Source organism: Cetorhinus maximus, chromosome 8 (genome assembly GCF_964194155.1).
Source record: "Cetorhinus maximus chromosome 8, sCetMax3.hap1.1, whole genome shotgun sequence".
Classification (NCBI taxonomy): domain Eukaryota; kingdom Metazoa; phylum Chordata; class Chondrichthyes; order Lamniformes; family Cetorhinidae; genus Cetorhinus; species Cetorhinus maximus.
The window spans coordinates 108,299,639-108,318,507 of NC_135886.1; the positions used below are offsets into that span (position 1 = coordinate 108,299,639).

The 18,869-nt window shown below is 41.0% G+C and overlaps 1 protein-coding gene across 9 annotated transcripts in view; it reads left to right on the forward strand.

Moving 5' to 3' along the window:
* LOC144683868 (phosphatidylinositol-binding clathrin assembly protein) overlaps window positions 1-18,869 on the forward strand; it is a 148,945-nt gene that overhangs the window by 85,826 nt on the left and 44,250 nt on the right. For 7 of the 9 annotated variants that reach the window (XM_078547382.1, XM_078547384.1, XM_078547385.1 and 4 more), the window contains exons 10-13: window positions 6,061-6,184; window positions 12,286-12,321; window positions 12,430-12,578; window positions 15,476-15,579. In XM_078547382.1, coding sequence (XP_078403508.1) covers window positions 6,061-6,184; window positions 12,286-12,321; window positions 12,430-12,578; window positions 15,476-15,579 — 413 coding nt within the window. The remainder of the gene's footprint in view (window positions 1-6,060; window positions 6,185-12,285; window positions 12,322-12,429; window positions 12,579-15,475; window positions 15,580-18,869) is intronic. The other 2 variants (XM_078547383.1, XM_078547390.1) reach the window with 1 other exon arrangement.

Consider the following 18,869-nt stretch of genomic DNA (forward strand, 5'->3'; position numbering starts at 1 on the left):
GAGTATCAGGACAAATGAGAGCAATAAAAAGGCTCCACAATGAAACAATACAAACAGAAGTGGTCGCACAGGCTGAAGGAAGAAAATGTTTGAGGTGTCAGCTGTGGCTCAGTTTATAGCACCCTCGCCTTTGAATCAGAGGGTTGTGGGTTCAAGTCCCACTCCCGGAAACCAAGAACTGTGATTGTACTCGAAAAGAGTTGCAATCTGTGACTGTTGATAACTCGAAAGAGTATCAGGACAAATGACAGAAAGCTTGGCCAAAGAGTTAGTTTTAAGGAAAACTTAAAGCAGGAGAGAGGCAGAAAGATTTAGGGAGGGAATTCTGGACCTTAGGGCTAGGCAACTGGAAGCAGTGTGTCAGTGGTAAAACTATTAAAATTTGGGTGTTTAAGAGGCCAGAATTGGAGGAGTGCAGCGATCTAGAAGGCATGTAGTGTTGGAGGAGGTTACAGAGGCAGGGAAGAGCAAGGTCTTGGAGCAGTTTAAAATCAAGGACAGGGATTCTAAAATTGAAGCATTGTCAGACTGAGAGCCAGTGTAAATCAGCAGGTGCAAGGGTGGTGGGTGGACAACATTTTGTGCAAATTACATTACTGGCAGCAGAGTTTTGAATAGAGTTTATATAGGGTTGAAGATGGGAGGTTGGACAGGAAAGCATTGGAATAGCCGAGGCTAGGAGGTAACAAAGCCGTGAATGAGGGTTTCAGCAGCAGAGCGAACTGACATATAATGTAGGAATCTGACAGTATTACGGAGGTGGAAGTAGTCTGTCTTGGTGATGAAGCGGATGTGTGGTTGGAAGCTCAGGTTGGGGTCAGACAGAATGTTGATGTTGCTAGTGGCTTGGTTCAGCTTCAGATAATTGCCAGGGATGTAAACAGTGGTCAGAGAATGGATTTCTGGTGGGAATAAAGTGACGACTTCAGTTTTCCCAATATTAAGTTGGAGTAAATTTCTGCCCATCTGTTGGGCGAGCAATGTGGCAAATCAGACAGTGGATGGGTTGAGAGAGGTGTTACTGCGATAAAGTTGAGTGGCATCAGTTTGCGTGTGGAACCTGATGATGTATTTTCACACTGATCGCCTATGATATTGTCAAGGGGCAGCATAGTTGAGAAATAAAAGGGATAAGGGTTAGATCCTTGGAGTGGGACGGTGGTGCAGGAGTGGAAAGAGAAGCTATTGCAGGTGATTCTCTGGCTACAATACAAGTAGACAAGAATGGAACCAGGCAAGGGCAGTTCCACCCAGCAGGATGACAAAGGGACTTTGTTGGAGGAAATTGCTGTGGTTGATCAAAGGTCGAAGGTAAGTTGGGTAGGATGGGGGAAGGATAGTTTATCATGATTGTAGTCACCTAGTTTGTTACTCTTGTGATGCCCATGTTGGAGTGATTGGAAGTGAAGAGAATTGTAAGCTGGAATTTGACCAGAATGAGTTGTCTGACCAGAATTCTGGAAAAATTGGTCACATAGCATGCAGTTTTGGAAGAAATGGTTGACAACAGTAGAAGAAAGGTGCTTTCAAGCATATTGGTGGGGAGATGTAGAAAGTTACAATCTAATAACCTGAAACAATGTAACTGAATTATAAATTAAGTAGGCAAAGGGTTTGCAACAATGCTAAAACTTTTTTGGTGTACAACCTTAAAATCTAAGTACTGATGTAGAAATATGCGACAATTCTTGAAAATCAGCTCGTGCTAAAGAAGGTTAACTGGGAAAACCCATCATTGACGTTTATGGAGCTTTCCTAATTTCCTACAGCACAAAGTCATTGCATAATTAAAAGCAATACAAGCAAGATCCCATATTTGATTCCAGTTAACTGGAGAGCTTGGCTGGAACTTTAATAGGGTGGCATTCCAAAGGGAATTGGGTCATATTCTGAAAAGGAAAAAAGTGCAGGGCTATAGGGTAGGGAATGGTACTAGGTGAATTTCTCTTTTAGAGACATAATGGCCAAATTACTACCTCTTGTGCTGTAACCATTCTGATTCTATGACTGAGTTGTTTTTGTCATTGCATAACTGAGTTCTCTTAAACACTAAATATTTCAGATTTCTAGATATTGTACGATTGAGTTTTACAACAAAACTGTCTGGTGTACGCCAGAAATCCTACTAACCCAGCCACCACAGGATTCTCGAGGCTTTGGCTAAAGCTGCCCCATGATCAGCATCCAGTTGGTGATGCATATGATTGAAGTGGAATCTTGAATCTCTTCTAACTGCAATGTTTTTGTACTTTGCATCTGTTTTATGCTCGATCATCCTGGAATGCAAAGATAACCCCCGGACTCCTTTCTCTACAGCAAACCGTCTTCTTAAACTCCTCTCCCTTGCCCTCATCTCCAAAAAAAAAAGCAAAGAGCTCATGGACTTCTTTATCACTGAGATCAAGACCCCCCCCCAATCAGCTACTTCTTTCCCTTCCACTAGCCAACCTGGACAAACTTCTGCTGCCCCATGCCCTAGTCCTGAATTTGCACCTTTTTCTAATTTCCCTCCTCTCCCCTTCATGCCCCCACTGAGCTCACTTTGTCCATGAGGCCCACCACCTGCTCCCTTGATCCTATTCCTACTAAACTGCTGACCACCCAACTTCCTCTCCTGGTTCCCCATATTATCCGAGATTGTTAGTGGTTCTCCCACTTCAGCTATTGTCTCCTTCTCCTTCAAGTCTACTGTTATCATGCTTCTCCTCAAAAAACCAACCCTTGACCTCACAGTCCTTGCAAACTATGCCCCATCTCCAACCCCACTTTCCTCTCCAAAATTCTTGAACATGTTGTCGCCTCCCAAATCCATTCCCATTTTTCCAGGAACTCCATGTTTAAATCCCTCCAATCAAATTTCCACCCCTGCTACAGTACAGAAATAGCTCTCATCAAAGTCAAATGATTTCCAATGTAACTGTGACAAGGTAAACTTTCCTTCCTCATCCTTCTTGACTTGTCTGCAGCCTTTAACAGTTGACCACACTCTCCTTCTTCAGTGCCTCTCCACTGTTGTCTGGGTGGGACTGCTCTCACCTTGTTCCATTCTTAGTTAACTAATTGTAGCCAGAGGATCACTTGCAATGGCTTCTCTTCCTACTCTCGCACCGTTGCCTCCCGTGTCCCCCAAGGATCTCTCCTTTGCTTCCTCCTCTCCATCTACATCTATATGCTGCCCCTTGGCAACATCACCTGAATGCACTGTGTTAGTTTTCATATGTACTGTTCTGACATCCAGCTCTGCCTCACCACCACCTCGCTTGATTCCTCCACTAAATTATCAGAATGCATCATCCAGCAGGGGATAAACAGAAATTTCCTCCAGTGAAATATTGGAAAACTTGAAGCCATTGTTTTTGGTCCCCATTCCGAACTTCGTTCCCTTGCTACCGACTTCATCCCTCTCCCTGGCAACAGTCTGAGATTGAGCCAGTCTGTTTGCATCCATGGGGCAGGATATTTCGGAGAGCGGGGTTTTCCTGCCCTGCCACTCAGAGTCGGTGGGGCTGCGTTCCCTGCTGATCACAGCAGCCTCATGGCCATTTAATGCTCCAAGGAGCGCTAATTGACTGGAAGTGGGACCTCTGCCCCTCATTTGGGTGGAAGTCCCACCTCAGAGCTAGTGGCCAAGACTTGGAATCTGGGGACTGCTTGTAGTCCAAGTCCCAGAGTCCAGGAGCAGGTAAGTGCAGTTGGGGATGGTGGGGGGGTCTCACGGCAGGTAGCGAGGCCCGACCCGGGAGGAGAGGTACTGGGGAGAAGGCTCAGGACCTTGATGGAGAGGCCAGGGAGAGGGAGCACCCAGGAGGATCAGATCTTGGGGTGGAAATGCTGGTGGGGGTAGGGGGGGGAAGTGCACCATGTGAAAGGGGGTCCTTGAGGGACGTGTCTCCTGAGCCCAAGCAGGATGACCTGCTAGGCTTCCCCTTCCTCCTGCCAGCCTCAAAATTGAGCCCAGGTGGAAAGCGGCTTTTGCTTGACCAATAATTACTACTTAAGGACCTCAGTTGTACCGAGGGCACGTGGGCTGCTCTAGGTCTCACATAGAACTGTGGACAGATTGGGGAGGTGGCAGGAAGGCCACCTGGGGAATTTTATGGACCCTTCCGCCTGCAAACCTGCTGGCGGGAGGGGCCATAAAATCCTGCCCTTGGTTCACAATGTGACCTGAGATCAGCTTCCGACCGTGTTTGTCTCATCACTAGGACTGCCTGTTTCCACCTCCGCAACATAGCTGACTTCACCCCTGTCTCCATTCATTCGCTGAAACCCTCAGCCGTACCTTTATTACCTCTGGACCTGATTATTCCAATGCACTCATGACTGGTTTTACGCATTGTACCCATAAACGTGAGGTCATCCAAAACTCTGTTTTCTGTGTCTCAATATGCACAAAGTTCTGTTCACCCATCACCCCATGCTTGCTGATCTACATTGGCTCCCAGTCAACAACACCTTGATTTTAAAACTCACATCCCTGTTTCTCATGTCTCTATAACCTTGCTGTTCCCTTTCTTTAATTTCCTGCAGCCCCACAACCCTCTGAAATATCCATGCTGTTCTAATTCTGGCCTCTTGAGCAGCCCTAATTTTAATCTTTCCCGTTGGTGACCGCGCCTTCAATTGCCTATGCCCTAAACTCTGGAATACCCTCCCTAAACCTCTTCCCCTCTCTATCTTTCTTTCATTAAGATGCTGCCTGAAACCTACCTCTTTGACCAAGCTTTTGGTCACCTGACCTAATATCGCCAAATGCGGTTCAGACTCATATTTTATTCCATAATGCCCCTGTGAATTGCCATGGGATATTTTGTTATGTTAAAGGTGCTGTGTAGATACAAGTTATTGTTGACCCAGAGACAATTTTTAATTATTTATAACAGTAAAATAAGCAGTTTGTAATTTACAAGGCACAGTTTTTGGTTTCAGCATTAAGCTTTAAAAGCCTTTGAAAACAACTATGTTAACCTTTCCAGAAAGATATGGTTGTCTCTCTTTGACTCTGTTGTCTAACATGTTTTCCTAACCTGTATGTTATTCAGCATTCAATGGTTACAATTTTTACCATCACTACATCACAAGACTTGAAATAAAATGTTAACTTGGGTGTTTCAGAAGTTTCCTGACTTCTGATAGGTGCTTCAACTTGTGCAACACTGGGGTCATAGAATTGTAGAATGGTTAAAGCACAGAAGGAGGCCATTTGACCCATCATGTCTGTGGCCATCTGCGGGAACAACTCCACCACTCCCACTCCTCCTTTTCCCTGTAGCCCTGCAATTTTTTTTCTTTTGAGGTAATATTGAATTCCGATTTGAAAGTCACAATTGAATCTGCCTCCGCCACACTCACGGGCAGTGCATTCCATATCCTTACCACTCACTTTTTTTTAAAGAAAAGTTTTTCTTCATGTCACCTTTTGTTCTTTCGCCATTTACCTTAGATCAGCTTTCTCTGGTTTTCGATCCCACTACTAGTGGGAACAATTTCTCTTTATCTCCTCTGTCTAAATCTCTCATGGTTTTGGACATCTCTATCAAATCTTCTTTCAACCTTCTCTAAGCAGAAGAGCCACAGCTTCTCCAATCTATCTACATAACTGAAGTTCCTCATACCTGGAACCATTCTTGTAAATCTTTTCTGTACTCTTTCCAATACTTTCATATCCTTCCTAAAGTGTGGTGCTCAATTGGACACAATACACCAGTTGAGGCTGGACCAGGCTCACCATAACTTCCTTACTTTAGTACTCTGTGCCTCTCAATACTTCTAAGTTATGTGGCATGGATTCATCAAAGCTGATTAATTCTTGCTGTCCTCAGATTGGTATTAAAATTTCAAATAAAACTAGTAATTTCGCTGAGTGAGATTCATTTTGCAGCTAATCAGAGTCTGTATTCCCTCCACAGTAAATTTTTATCAAAAGATTTATTTTCCACTTTTGGATTTTAATAAAAAGCCTTCACTCCAAAAAGGAGGAGCTCACTGATATTTTCAAATAACTACATTAGCAGTAAAGCAGCAATTTATTTTTAAACTTGTCTTCCTTCCACTCCACAGAGCAACTACTCTGTCGAATGCAGTCTCCACTCTTTCCAACACAGGGATGTCTTTGAGTAAAGTTGATGAGCGGGAAAAACAAGCAGCTTTGGAAGAGGAACAGGCTAGGCTACAAGCTCTCAAGGTTCGTGGCTTCTTCCTCCTTATTAAACACCAACGTCTTATTCCAAATGTTTTAACCAAACTTAGCTTACTTGGGCACTCGGTTCTGTCAAAAATAAGCAGCGAGAAATTACTTCAGCATACGTTTATTTATGTTGACACTGTTCCTCAATACTTTTTTATAACTTGAAAAACTGCCTTGTCACCAAATCTGAAACCTATTCTGACCTGGAATTGCAAATATCAATCACCTCAACCTTGCTTTGCCCAATTTTACTAACTTTTGATGTGACTTGTAAAATTCTGGGTTATAGTTGAAAATAGATATGCTAGCAGCCATCTGATTAGAGATTACAAAAGCACCAATGCAAGAACTTGTATTTGGATAGCACCTTTAACTAGCAAGAGATGCAGACTCAGAGGCAGGGTATGCAAGGAAACCTGGCGGGGGGAAGGTGCTGGGTGCTGTTGGCTTGGTGGGATGGGTGAAGCAGCAACGGTAGCTGAATAGCAAGACTCCTTCGTCATCAAGATAGAAACTTTGAGCTCCATGCACTTGTTAGAAGTGAGAGTGGAGAAACATTGAAGAGTTTAAGGAGACAGTAATGGAGAAATTAAGATGTAGTTAAATTTACTCTTCAGTTCAATATTTGCAATGGATACCTCCCATTCCAGCCTTTTCATTACTTGGTATTAAACTCTGTATTATCATTTTAAATTAGCAGGCTGGCAATATGTGTTGAACCAAACCTACTATAGAAAGATTTGAATATTTATTCATTCATTGTCAGAACGTTAATTACAATTGACAGGAAAGCATTCTGACATTGACTGCCAAATTAATGTACCCAGTAAATAACTGCATAATGCCATATTCACAGTTGGGTGGACATCTTAACCATACCAATATTATGAATCCAGTTTTTGAGCTTCAGATTAACTTTAGAATCTAACCTTGGTAATTAAAGGTGAAATTACTTCAATGGTAAGAGAGGATATAATGAGACATAAACAGGTAGCGGAATCTTTATAGGTAGAATTAAGAAACAGAAAAGGATTTGAGACTATAGTGGGAGTTGTGTATAAGTCCCTGGTAACAGCTGTGATGTGGTAGATGCATAAATGCAAAGATTGAACGAGCATGTAGCAGAGGCAGAGTGTTTTTAATGGGGAATTTTAACTTTACCTTTCTGACCTATATGAGGGAATTCCTGAGTGTATCCTGGATGTTTTTTTTTTCATCAATATGCTCTGGAATCAAAAAGGGGGCATGCCATATTAGATTTAGTAATGAGTAATGAGCCAGATTTAGTTAAAAGCTTAAATATGTGAACACATGATTGTAATAAGATCAAGCTCAATGTAGTATTTAAAATGAAGAAACAGCCACTAAGATTCTAGATTTACATAAGACTGACCTCAATGGGATGAGACAGTGACTATCTACAATTAACTGGGAAAATCTGTTTATGGGTAAAATGACAGAAGATCAGTGGGAGATGTTTGAAAAAGAATTTCATGTGGGACAAGAGCTCTACTTGCCAAAAAAGATAGCCGTGGTTGACTAAAGAGAAAAAATAATACTAAAAGAAAAAGCATACGAAAATGCAAAAAAAAACATTGATCCTGGGAAAAGTAGAAAGAACAGCAAAGGATAACAGTTGAATTCAATTAATAAAATTTAATTATTCAAAGAAAAAATCTAGAATGAAAGTAGTCTCGGTAATAGTGACCATGAAGCCATCATCAATTGTCATAAAACCCCATCTGGTTCACTAATGCCCTTTAGGGAAGGAAATCTGCCTTCCTTACCTGACCTAGCGTGCATGTGACTCCAGAACCACAGCAATGTGGTTGATTCTCATTTGCCTTAAAGGAGCAATTAGGGATGGGCAACAAATGCTGGCATTGCTAGAGATCCCAGGAAAGAATAAATTGATAGTAGAAGCTACAAAAAGAAAGCATGAAAAGAAACTTGTAAGGGATATCAAAATCAACATGCAATTTTACAATTAGGAAAAAGAAGGTGGTTAAGAGCAATATGGGCCCCTTGTAAACTGATACTATTGTGGTGAAATGTCGACGAAAATAAGGAAATTACGGACCTGCTGAGTAATTACTTTGTGCCAGTATTTACAGTAGAAGAGGTCAGCATGCCAGACATTTGAAGGAAACTAACATTGTATCAGGGACAGACTCATCAAAATTAATATAAGCAAAATAACTAATGAAATTAATGGCACTAGAGGGTAACAGATCTCCAGGATCAGGAGGCTTCCATCCCAGGGTTTTAAAGGAAGTAGGTGAGAACATTCCAGATGTCCTAACTAGGTGCCCTATCTGAAGAAGAGTCATACAGACTTGAAACACTAACTCTGTTTCCCTCTCCACAGATGTTGCCAGACCCACTGGGCAGAATTTTTCCGTCGGCGAGCAGGGGTCGGGGCCCGCTCACCGACGCGTAAAATGATGCAGGGTGACGTCGGGCGATACCCCCAACGTCATTCCACCCCATTTAAATTTTCAGGAAGGCGGGGGCACAGCAAAATCAGCTGTGCGCCTGGCGACCTGTCAATCACCAATTGAGGCCATTGACAGAGTCATTTAAACAATTAAAGGACCTGGGTTGGTGAGATGAGGTTTCATGCAGGGTTCTAAAAAGTTTAATAAAGTTTTACTGTAATTTATGAACATGCCCTATCTCATGTGTCACATTGTCACATGAGGGGGACATGTTAGGGAATTTTTTTCTTTCTATTTTTAATCTTTTTAAAAGTGTAAGCGATCTCCCTGAGGCAGCACTTAACCTCAGGGAGATGTGCGCTCTTTCATGTGCATGCGCGAAAGAGTCCACTCTCGCTTTTGGGGAAACCCCCCATCCCCTGCCCGCACAGGAAGCACTTCCTGCCGGACGTCACGCTGAGCGGGCCTTAATTGGCCCGCCCATGTAAAATGGCAGCAGGGCCCGCTTCTCCGGTGGGAATCGTCTCCCCGCCTGCCGGAGATTGGGTCAGGTCCGCCTGCCCGGCAGGCAGAAAATTCTGCCCACTGAGTTTTTCCAGTGTTTTCTGTTTTTATTTATAATCTTCCAAAGATCACTCAACTTGTGAGCCGTTCATTTAGATTGGATAATTGTGCATGTCACTCCACCATTTAAGAAAACTGACAACCAGGGAATTGTAGACCAGTTAGCCTAACATCTGTTGCCCAGAAATTGCTGGAGTCTATATTTTAGGATAGAGTGAATGAAGACCTTGAAAATTTTCAACTGACCAGAGAGAGCCAGCATGGATTTGTAAAGGATAGGTTACGCTGGATGAATCGGGTTGAATTTTTTTGAAGGGGTGGTTAAAGTAGTGGGGTGGAATTTTACACCAGTGGGGTTTTATGGTCCCGCCAAAGTCAATGAACTTTTGAACGACTCGTTGCATTTTACAGCCCTGCCCCTGCCAAAACGGGGCCATAAAATTCTGCCCACGGACAAGGGCATGGAAGTTATTTATGTGGACTTCCAGAAGGCATTTAATAATGTCCCTTGTTATAAGAGCCTTTTAGCTAAAGTTGAAGTTCGTGGAATCGAAGGCAAGTTATTGACCTGGTTAGGAAATTTCTGAGTGGCTGGAGATAGTAGGGATAATGAGTAGGCAACATACGACTTGTAGTGTCCTGCAAGAATCTCTGTTGGGGCCTTAACTAGTCATTGTATATATTAACGATTTAAGATAGAAAGCTACAAATCCAAATTTGCTGATGGCATCAAGATCGAAAGAAAGAAAAACTTGCATTTATGTGACACTTTTCACGACCACCAGATGTCTCAAAGCACTTTACAGTCAATGAAGTCATTTTTTTTTTTAAGTATAGTCACTGTTGTAATATGAAATGTGGTAGGTAAATGGCGCTCAGCAAACTTTCACAAAGAGGCATGTGATAATAACCAGATGATTTTTTTTGTATGTGACATTGATTGAAGGGTAAATATTGGCCAGGACACTGGGATACCTCCCCTGCTCCTCTTCAAGATAGTGTTATGGAGTCTTCTACATCCACCTGAGAGGTAGATGGGGCCTCAGTTTAACATCTCATATAGGTGGCATTGTGAGCAGTGTAGTTGGGTGGCACTTTGGACCTAAGATGAATTGAATAGAATACTTCCTAAATGGTTAGGTAGAAACAATGGAGGCCGAAAGTGACTTGGGGTCCAGGTACATGTATCATTAAAATGTCATGAACAGGTCTTTAAAATGATCAAAAAGGTGACGGAATAGTGGCCTTAATATATAGAAGACTAGATTGGTGTTTAAAAAAGACTGGAACTCCCTTCCTAGCAGCACAATGGGTGTTCCTATAACACATGGTCTGCAGCAGTTTAAGAAGGTGGCTCACCACCACCTTCTCAAAGGCAATTAGGGATGGGTAATAAATGCTGGTCTAGCCAGCGACACCCAAATCCCATGAATGAATTAAAAAAGATTATAAGAGAGTAAGAGCATGCTTCAGCTATACAAAGCCCTTGTTAGACCACACCAGAGCACCGAAAAGTTCTGGGCACCACTCCTTAGGAAGGATATATTGGCTTTGGAGTGAGTTCAGTGCAGATTTACCAGAATGATACTTGGACTCCATGCCGGGGTTAATTTACAAGGAGAGATTACACAAATCAGGGTTGTATTCCCTGAGATTTTGATTAAAGGATAATTGATCTATATTTTCAAGATATTAAGGGGAACAGGTAGGGTAGATACAATTAAACTATTTCTGCTGGTTGGGGAGTGTGGAACTAGGGGGCACAGTCAAAAATTTAGAGTCAATCCTTTCGGACGAGATTAGGAAGCACTTATGCGCACAAAGGCTGATAGAATTTTGGAACTCTTTCCACAAATGATAATTGATAGCTAATTCTGTCAATCTCAGGTGTAAAATTTTGTTATCCAAAGGTACCATGAGATATGGGCAAAGGCAGTTATATGGATCCTGTGAAATGGCAAAATGGGCTTAAGTGACCTACCCCTGTTCTTAGGTTCCTCTGAATGAGCTTCATGTTTCAGAATCTTAGACCCAAGATTTAGATCTTAAATTTAATTATTTTCCGCCCTCATTTTCCTTTAACTTTTGCTGCTTAATTTCCACCAGACCTGCGTAATTTTATACCAAAATAAGCACTACTCATGTTAGTGTAAAGATTAGATCCATGTATTCTTAGTGGTCTGGTGGATTAAGAATTTTAATTAGTGAGATCATAGTGATCAGTCAAAGACAAATATGGATGCATTTGATGTAGAACTCCGATTTTTGACCAGCAGGGTACTCAATATTGCCTTGGCTTTACTTTATTTTGAAAGAAACACTTCTCTGTGCTCTTGCCATGTGCCCAACAACTCCCACTATCTTCTCCCACCACTACTTAAGAATTTGATCTTGAAATCCATTTCTATCCCTCCTTCTGGAGGAAGGGACTGATGAAATTAATTATTGTGATATGATGTGTAATCTGTTACTTGAAACCAAATGTAATTTAAATTAGGAAACCATTTCAGATGGTTGAATATGTGCTTATTAGAAAATTGATATTTGTGTGTTCTTTTAAAATCCATTTAATATTGGGAGTATTGGGGAAGGAGCAATGATTGTCTCATAGAACGGAATCATGGAGTGGTTTCCTTCTGTGCCATGACAATTCAGCCTGTCTAGTCCCACTCTCCTGTCCTTTCCTCGTAGCCCTGCAACAAATTGCAGAAAGTTATTTATAATACATTTGCAGAGTGGCCATCTAATTGTGCTGGAGGGAAATTTGAATGTAGAGGGCATTACAACCTAGAAAGTTGTGCTTTGCCTAGGTTTTGTACACAAGAGTTTTCTATGGAGAATCACTGAATGGAAATTTGGAAGTGTTTTTTTAACTCCTTTCAACCCTCCCCCTCAACCAAGCCAAGGGGTAGTGATGCCAATTGTATCACTCTAGCTGTGACTAGTAATATAACCAGTAATGCTCCATTAAAGGGAGAGACAAGACAGTGTTTGGTTCTAAAGACTGCTCTGAAAGATGGTGAATTTGCAGGTCCTTGGCTTGGAACTCAATCCCTCTAGCTAGTTGTACCTAATCTGTAATTTCTGCATATGTAGGCAAAGTGCGATCCTACACCTGGATTTCTGATGCAGGTAGGTAATGCTCATCATCATTTTATCATCTGAATTCACTTTATTTACCCAGTATGTATTTCATGCAAGGACACCCTGAGAAATTCGTCTCAACTCTCTTCTTGACAGGAGCAGCGGCATAAAGAAATGTCTGTGCCACCCCAGCCAGCAACAGCATCCACAACTGTCTCTCCAAGCTCCACATCAGGGAAAAGTATCAGTACAACTGCAGCAGTTGACCTGTTCTCAGTACCCACACCAGCAACAAGTGCTAACAGGTTAACAACTTTCAATTAAATTCTATGAAGTAGCTGTGGTTAATGATTCATATCTGCTAATTATCCCTGATATTAGTTCACTTGACTTAATTTATCCAAGTTACTTGCCTTAACAACATCAGTTTTTTTGGATATTTCATATATCAAGATAAAAGAAATAGCAAAGCAAATCGTCAAGAATTGGATTGTATAAGTAACATTGATTCCCTGTCAGGCAGCTCATGTATGAATTTCAACCTAGATCATCCTAAAGTTTGTGTGGTCTTACATGGTGTTTCACCAGCTTTAGTTGACTCATCACCTGCAATGCTCAATTTCTTACCAAGACAGTCTATTCATCCTCTTAAGAAATGCTAGTAGTTGCAGGAAAAAGTTCCACTATCAAACCCAGATCAATGCTGGTCGAATATCTAAATCATAATTGGAAAGAATCAATGTTAAATTAATTTATTTATTTTTAAATTGCATTATTGAGATGGTAAATCAAAGTGAAGTCTTGTGCATGCAATCTTGAGCAAGCTTAAAGTTCATGCCTCAGGCTAGATGCATCTGGAAGAGAAATTGACATTTGTTAGTTTGGCCTGGTGTTTTCTCCATGGTCACAATCCTGAGTTAAGTTCCAAAAAGGCTCCCAATGACATGTCCATTTTACAAACGTCAGAAAATGTGCAAGTATTATTCCAATATCAATAAAATGTACCCATATTTTAAATGGGTGTAAATCAACCCAAGGAAATAACAAACCCATACCAATATATTTCTTCTTTGAGCCTTAAGGTTTAAGTTTGAGCTCGTTTAACCACGATTCATGCTCATCAGGTACAGAATCTTTAAGAACCTACAATTGGGAAAGCTTTTCAATTTTTAGTGCGACTTACTTTCAATATTATAAAAATGCATTTAAAAAAAGCAAAGTACAGAGCAGGTCACTAGAATTAAATTAAAAAACCCAAGAAGTTGCAACTAAAAGATCAGAAAAAGTACTTTGTTTCCTGCTGCACCTAAAAATCTGATTGCAATGCTGAGACTCTATTAAATAAGCCCAATTGGAGGATTCTCACATTTGGGAGTTGGAGGTGTGGCTAGTTTCATGGCTGGAGATTCATTCAGTCAAAAGGTATGATGCACGAAGGAAGAAGATCAAGGCGACTATAGAATATTGTGAAACTTTCTCACACCCAAACTTCTGTAAGCCATGTTTTTTAAACATCCAGATTAGCAGTCTATCTGGGCACAAATGCAGAGGAACCTTCCTGACCTATATGTGTAGAAGGATGCTTCTGGTCATTTTAGTTAATGCAGAATTGCATATCTATGAAATGGTCTTTGGTTCGTGTTTCAAATTCTCTCAAGTTCATGAGGTGTGTATTTTAAAACCACGTTATTTAATTAACATATCCAAATTAAGTTTAAAAACTTATAATGGACCAATGCCCCAAGATAAGCTGACAAGCAAAACAATGCACAGGAGGCAAGATGAAAGTATAATAAATGTTAATGTGTTGGCTTAGCATGCACTGCTTCTGCTTTCATTGTTCCAGTTCCATCAATCTTGAGAGATGCGTCATGGACGATTAATACTGTTTGAAAATTTTAAAAGTGAATTTATTGTCCAGTGTGGAAATTCAGTGAAATTATTGGGACTCAGAAAACGAAACATATCCACTATCAGCATACTTGTTCAAACTAAAAATTGCTAATTTTTGATTCTGACTTTTAAACCAGTAAGTTAAGTTAAAGTTTACGATGATTAAAAAAGTGAGACAAATTTGCATCCATTATGGCAAATGTATAATATACAAATCAATAATGACGTTTTGAATATTTTTAGTCAGATGATGTGAACACATGAATTGTAAACTTTGCAAAAAGAATCAATTGCATTGAGCCACATCTTCTTAACTCAATATAATTTTATTTTAAAATTCCACTAGATTTGGCACCCTGTGGCTGGGTGTAGACTCAGACAGCAGAGATGGAGGCCTTTGCCACATCGTGACTGAAACGGCAGTGCAAGAGTTGCTTGCACTTAAAACAATCCTCTATTCATATAAGGAGCACAGAAGCTGCTGTTAATGTGCCTTCACTTTCTTTATAAATCCAAAAAGTCTACATGGGATACAAGTGCAAAGTTTCATGCATGGCGTCGTCCTTCATGCAATATTCTCTCCAAGATTATTTGTAATCTTGTCCTTTGTAGTCATAGTAAATAGTTTGTAGAAGTATGGTTAATATTCACACCCGATATGTCTGCTAATTACCCTCTATGAGTTAACTTGGCTTAATTTATCCAAGTTACTTGCCCCAATTTCTTGTCAGTTATTTTGGATAATTAATATATCAAGATAAAGGAAATAGCAGAGCAGATTGCCAAGAATTGGATTGTATAAGTAACATTGAGTCCCTGTCTTCAGCATCTCCAAGATTTTTTCAAAGCTGGCCTTTTGTGTTCTCAAGAATCAAAGGGTCAGATCTGCCCTGTTAATTGGCTCCTGCTGCACTTTTTCTTTTACCGAAAAGCACTTTAACATTGATAAGGGCTGTTCTTATTGCCGACAGTATGCATTCCCTACAATGGAGACAAGTTCTAAGACTCTAGGACCTAAGTTTTTCTGGAACTTAAGACTGGTAATTGAAGGTGGTGCAAAAGCTGAAATACTTTCCTATTAACTTGCTGGTGGACCCCAGTAGGGACCAATGATATGCAGATATATCTAGAAAAAAGCTAGCAGAACAATGCTTGGATGTCACAGGTATCCATTTGAGCTCTGCTTTCATAGCATGCCAATATCAACCTTGAAATGCCATAACAAACAAATTTTAAAAACCCATGGCAAAGGGTTATCTCAGAAATCTTTCTGTGAAATTAACTTGGAACTTTTTGATTTCTTGTCCAGTGCACCTACCCTGTCCAACGATATCTTCAACCTGGAGTCAGCTTTTGTACCTACTGTACAGAGCACCCCAGCAATATCAACCTCAGTAGCTAATGCATGGGGAGGTAAGTTACTCTTGTATACCATAACAATTATTTTTGCATCATATTGCAGTGAGGCGGACTTGATATGTTTGTGGTGAAGTGTCATCTGCATTGTTTCACATTCAATTATTTCACTTTAGGTGAAAACATTTGCTGGGTTTACAACACACAGATTGTGGGGGAAGGATGTTAACTATCTGTGTTTCTAATTTTTTTGGCAGTAGAGCTTTGTTTCTGCTCATGATGGGTTTGCAGGATGTGTGGTAGACAAATGATTTTCCAGAACACCCCTAGTTCCACAAAGAGACTGTTAGCAAAAATGATGGTATGTGGAATTAGAGGCAATATATTGATATGGGCAGGGAATTGATTGTGCTAGAAGGCAGAGAATAGCGATATTGCTGAAAAAAGAGACATATCAAAGCTTTTCATCTTGCACTCATCAGGACACTTTGCAAGAATACCAACATAAGGGGAAAACAACAATTTCTACTATGAGAAGAGTGTGCTGATTAATTGGCAAGTGGACTCTAATTGGTAGAGGCATTGCCATTGGAGAATGGCACAACCTGATGGGTCAAGGGATTGCTCTGAGGAATGAATTAGTAAATGGCTGTCACTTATTTTGTTTTGCTGAAACAGGCCTAATGTGTGTGCATGTTCTTTCTGCCTGCGAGCTTGACTGATGATCTTAAATTGGTTGTCAGCATAATTCTTAGCACACTGAGAATTACTTAGCAAATGTTGTCCAAACGCCAAATCACATCTCATGTTGGACACTGTTTTGAGTTTTACAAGCACGGGCCAGTTGGGTACAGTCTATACCTTGCCCATTACGAACAGCAGCTGGGACATGCTGTTTGATACGATCAGCCAGTCTTTGGCGGCCTACGTACCTAGCATCACACTGACACGGAAATTCACAACATGAATTGGCCAAATGTTTGGATGAATTGTTACAACCAGTTTTGAGCAAGTTTTCCACATTCACAGTGAAGGATTCCTTCATATTTGCGAAAGCTATACAGGACTTGCATATTGATAGCAATGCTGTGTCCATGTGCTCATTTGACATTTCTAGCCTATTCATCTTAAGGAAGCCATAGATATTTGCACTGCAGCACTACATTACGGCGATCTAGACCTGCTACCATTGTGTGAATCAGTACTCATTGAACTTATGAACTCGGCAACTCGCGCAGTTGAGTTCAGTTTTAATGGCACCATGTATGCCTAAATAGATGATGTTGCCATGGGACCCCCTCTAGGTCCAGTGCTTGCAAACATCTTTGTTAGGTTCCATGAGAAACGTATCTTCGATGGAATGACACCTGACCTCCTACCCCTCCCATATTTCCTATACGTGGATGATATGTTCGCTATATTTAAATCCGCAGCTGTATGTAATAATTTCCTTACATGTCTTAATGGGCTCCATCCTGCGCTCAAATTCACCTTTGAAATTGAGCAGTCAAATGAACTCCCCTTCCTTGATTGTATTATTTGAAAAATCTGCCAGAGGTTCTCTACCATGGTCTACCGCAAGCCCACCTTCACAGGTCAATATACACATTGGGATTCTTACACTTCCATATGCTATAAACTTGGTCTTATCAGCAACCTTGTAAATAGGACCTGAGCCATTTGCTCACCAGGCAAGCTTGATGATGAAATAGGACACATGAAAGGCATCCTGAGGGATAATGGCTACCCTGATCAGATCATTTTGCACTGTATATCACGCAAACTCATGAATGGGCCTAAAGCCATCACCTTCGGCCTTGATAAGTGCCCAGTCTACCTCAGATAACCCTGGAAGGGCAAGGTATCTCAAAAATTTGAGCAACAGGTGAAGCTAGCTGTTTCACACTGCTGCTATACAGTGCAATATGAATGGTATTCACCACTAACCGGATGCTGCCGTCAAGCCAAAATGATGTTCTGCCTGACACCCAAATGAGTAATGTGGTATATGAATTTCAGTGCCAGTGTAATGCTAGTTTTGTATGCCATACGTCCCAAAGACCGGCGGATTGTATCAAACAGCATGTCCCAGCTGCTGTTCGCAATGGGTAAGGTACAGACTCTACCCAGCCGACCCGTGCTTGTAAAACTCAAAACAGTGTCCAACTTTAGATGTGATTCCGCAATTGGATATCATTTCACTGTTGCTGGGCCCTCTTGCCAATACAATAAGACAAAGTGGCAACTATTTTATCACTCTTTGGAACAACTCAAAGGCACTGTTTTTGAGTTGAGACCTTGAACTGATCACAAAGCGTAGTTTAAAAATTGCTGTCACTAAAGAGCGACCAACACCATCGACCAAATTCTCTTTTCAATTCGTCATTTAGTGTATGTAGTATGTTATGTAACTGAATGCATTGAACTCTTGAGGTTTGCGTATTGATATATACTACAATATTGCATCCTTGGTATCAAAGTCATAACATAATCTTCAAATGCGCACAGTCCATTGATGAAGATTCTAGCTGCAATACTGACTAAATGTTTTTAAAATAATGCCTCTTTATGTGCAATTTCCCTTCTAAAGATTTATTGATAGAATAACCCTTCTGAAATTATTTCAGAAATGTTGAAAAGTTAGAATTTTTTCTACTTCCTCCCCATTCAATGCAGTTTTCCAAGGATATAAATCCTTCTGTGTGCTTAACCTGTTCTGTGCCTTTGGCTAGCATTTAATGCCATCCCCCTTTGTGAGTTTGGTGGCAGGGTGTCATTTAATTGGGAGAGCGGGTGGCAGGTAGGCACCCCGCTGTCTTCCTGCCTCTGCCCTGATTAAGTGCATGGCGGGAAGGCCCAATGGGCCTCGCCCTGCTGATGCTGGTATCCACCCAGTGGCAGAGAGAGGACTTACCATGCAAGAAACACTTAAAGCAAACCCTATTGGGTTTCTTTGTGAGCTTCTGGGGTGGGGGGGCTACCTTGCTCAAAGGCATTCGGTGTCTGATTAAAAGAGAGCTGCCTCCTGCCCTTGCTGCCAACACCCTTCCCCCGCATTGGGATCAAGTTTGAGATGTGTTGAAACAGTTTAGTGTGTTTTATTTAATGGTGCTTTGGTGATAGCTCAATTACATGCTTGCATTGCATTTTTCAGACTCCTGTTACAGAAAAAAATAGTTTGAGCTATAGCGATGCCTAGTTTTGATCCATGATGTACAAATATGACCTGCAAATATAATTGTTTTTACAAGTTTTTTCTTTAACTTTTTTTTAATGCCATTTGGTATGGCATAGTGCAAAACATTGTGCTCTCTTAATCTATTCCTGGAGGTTTAAATTGCCAGACT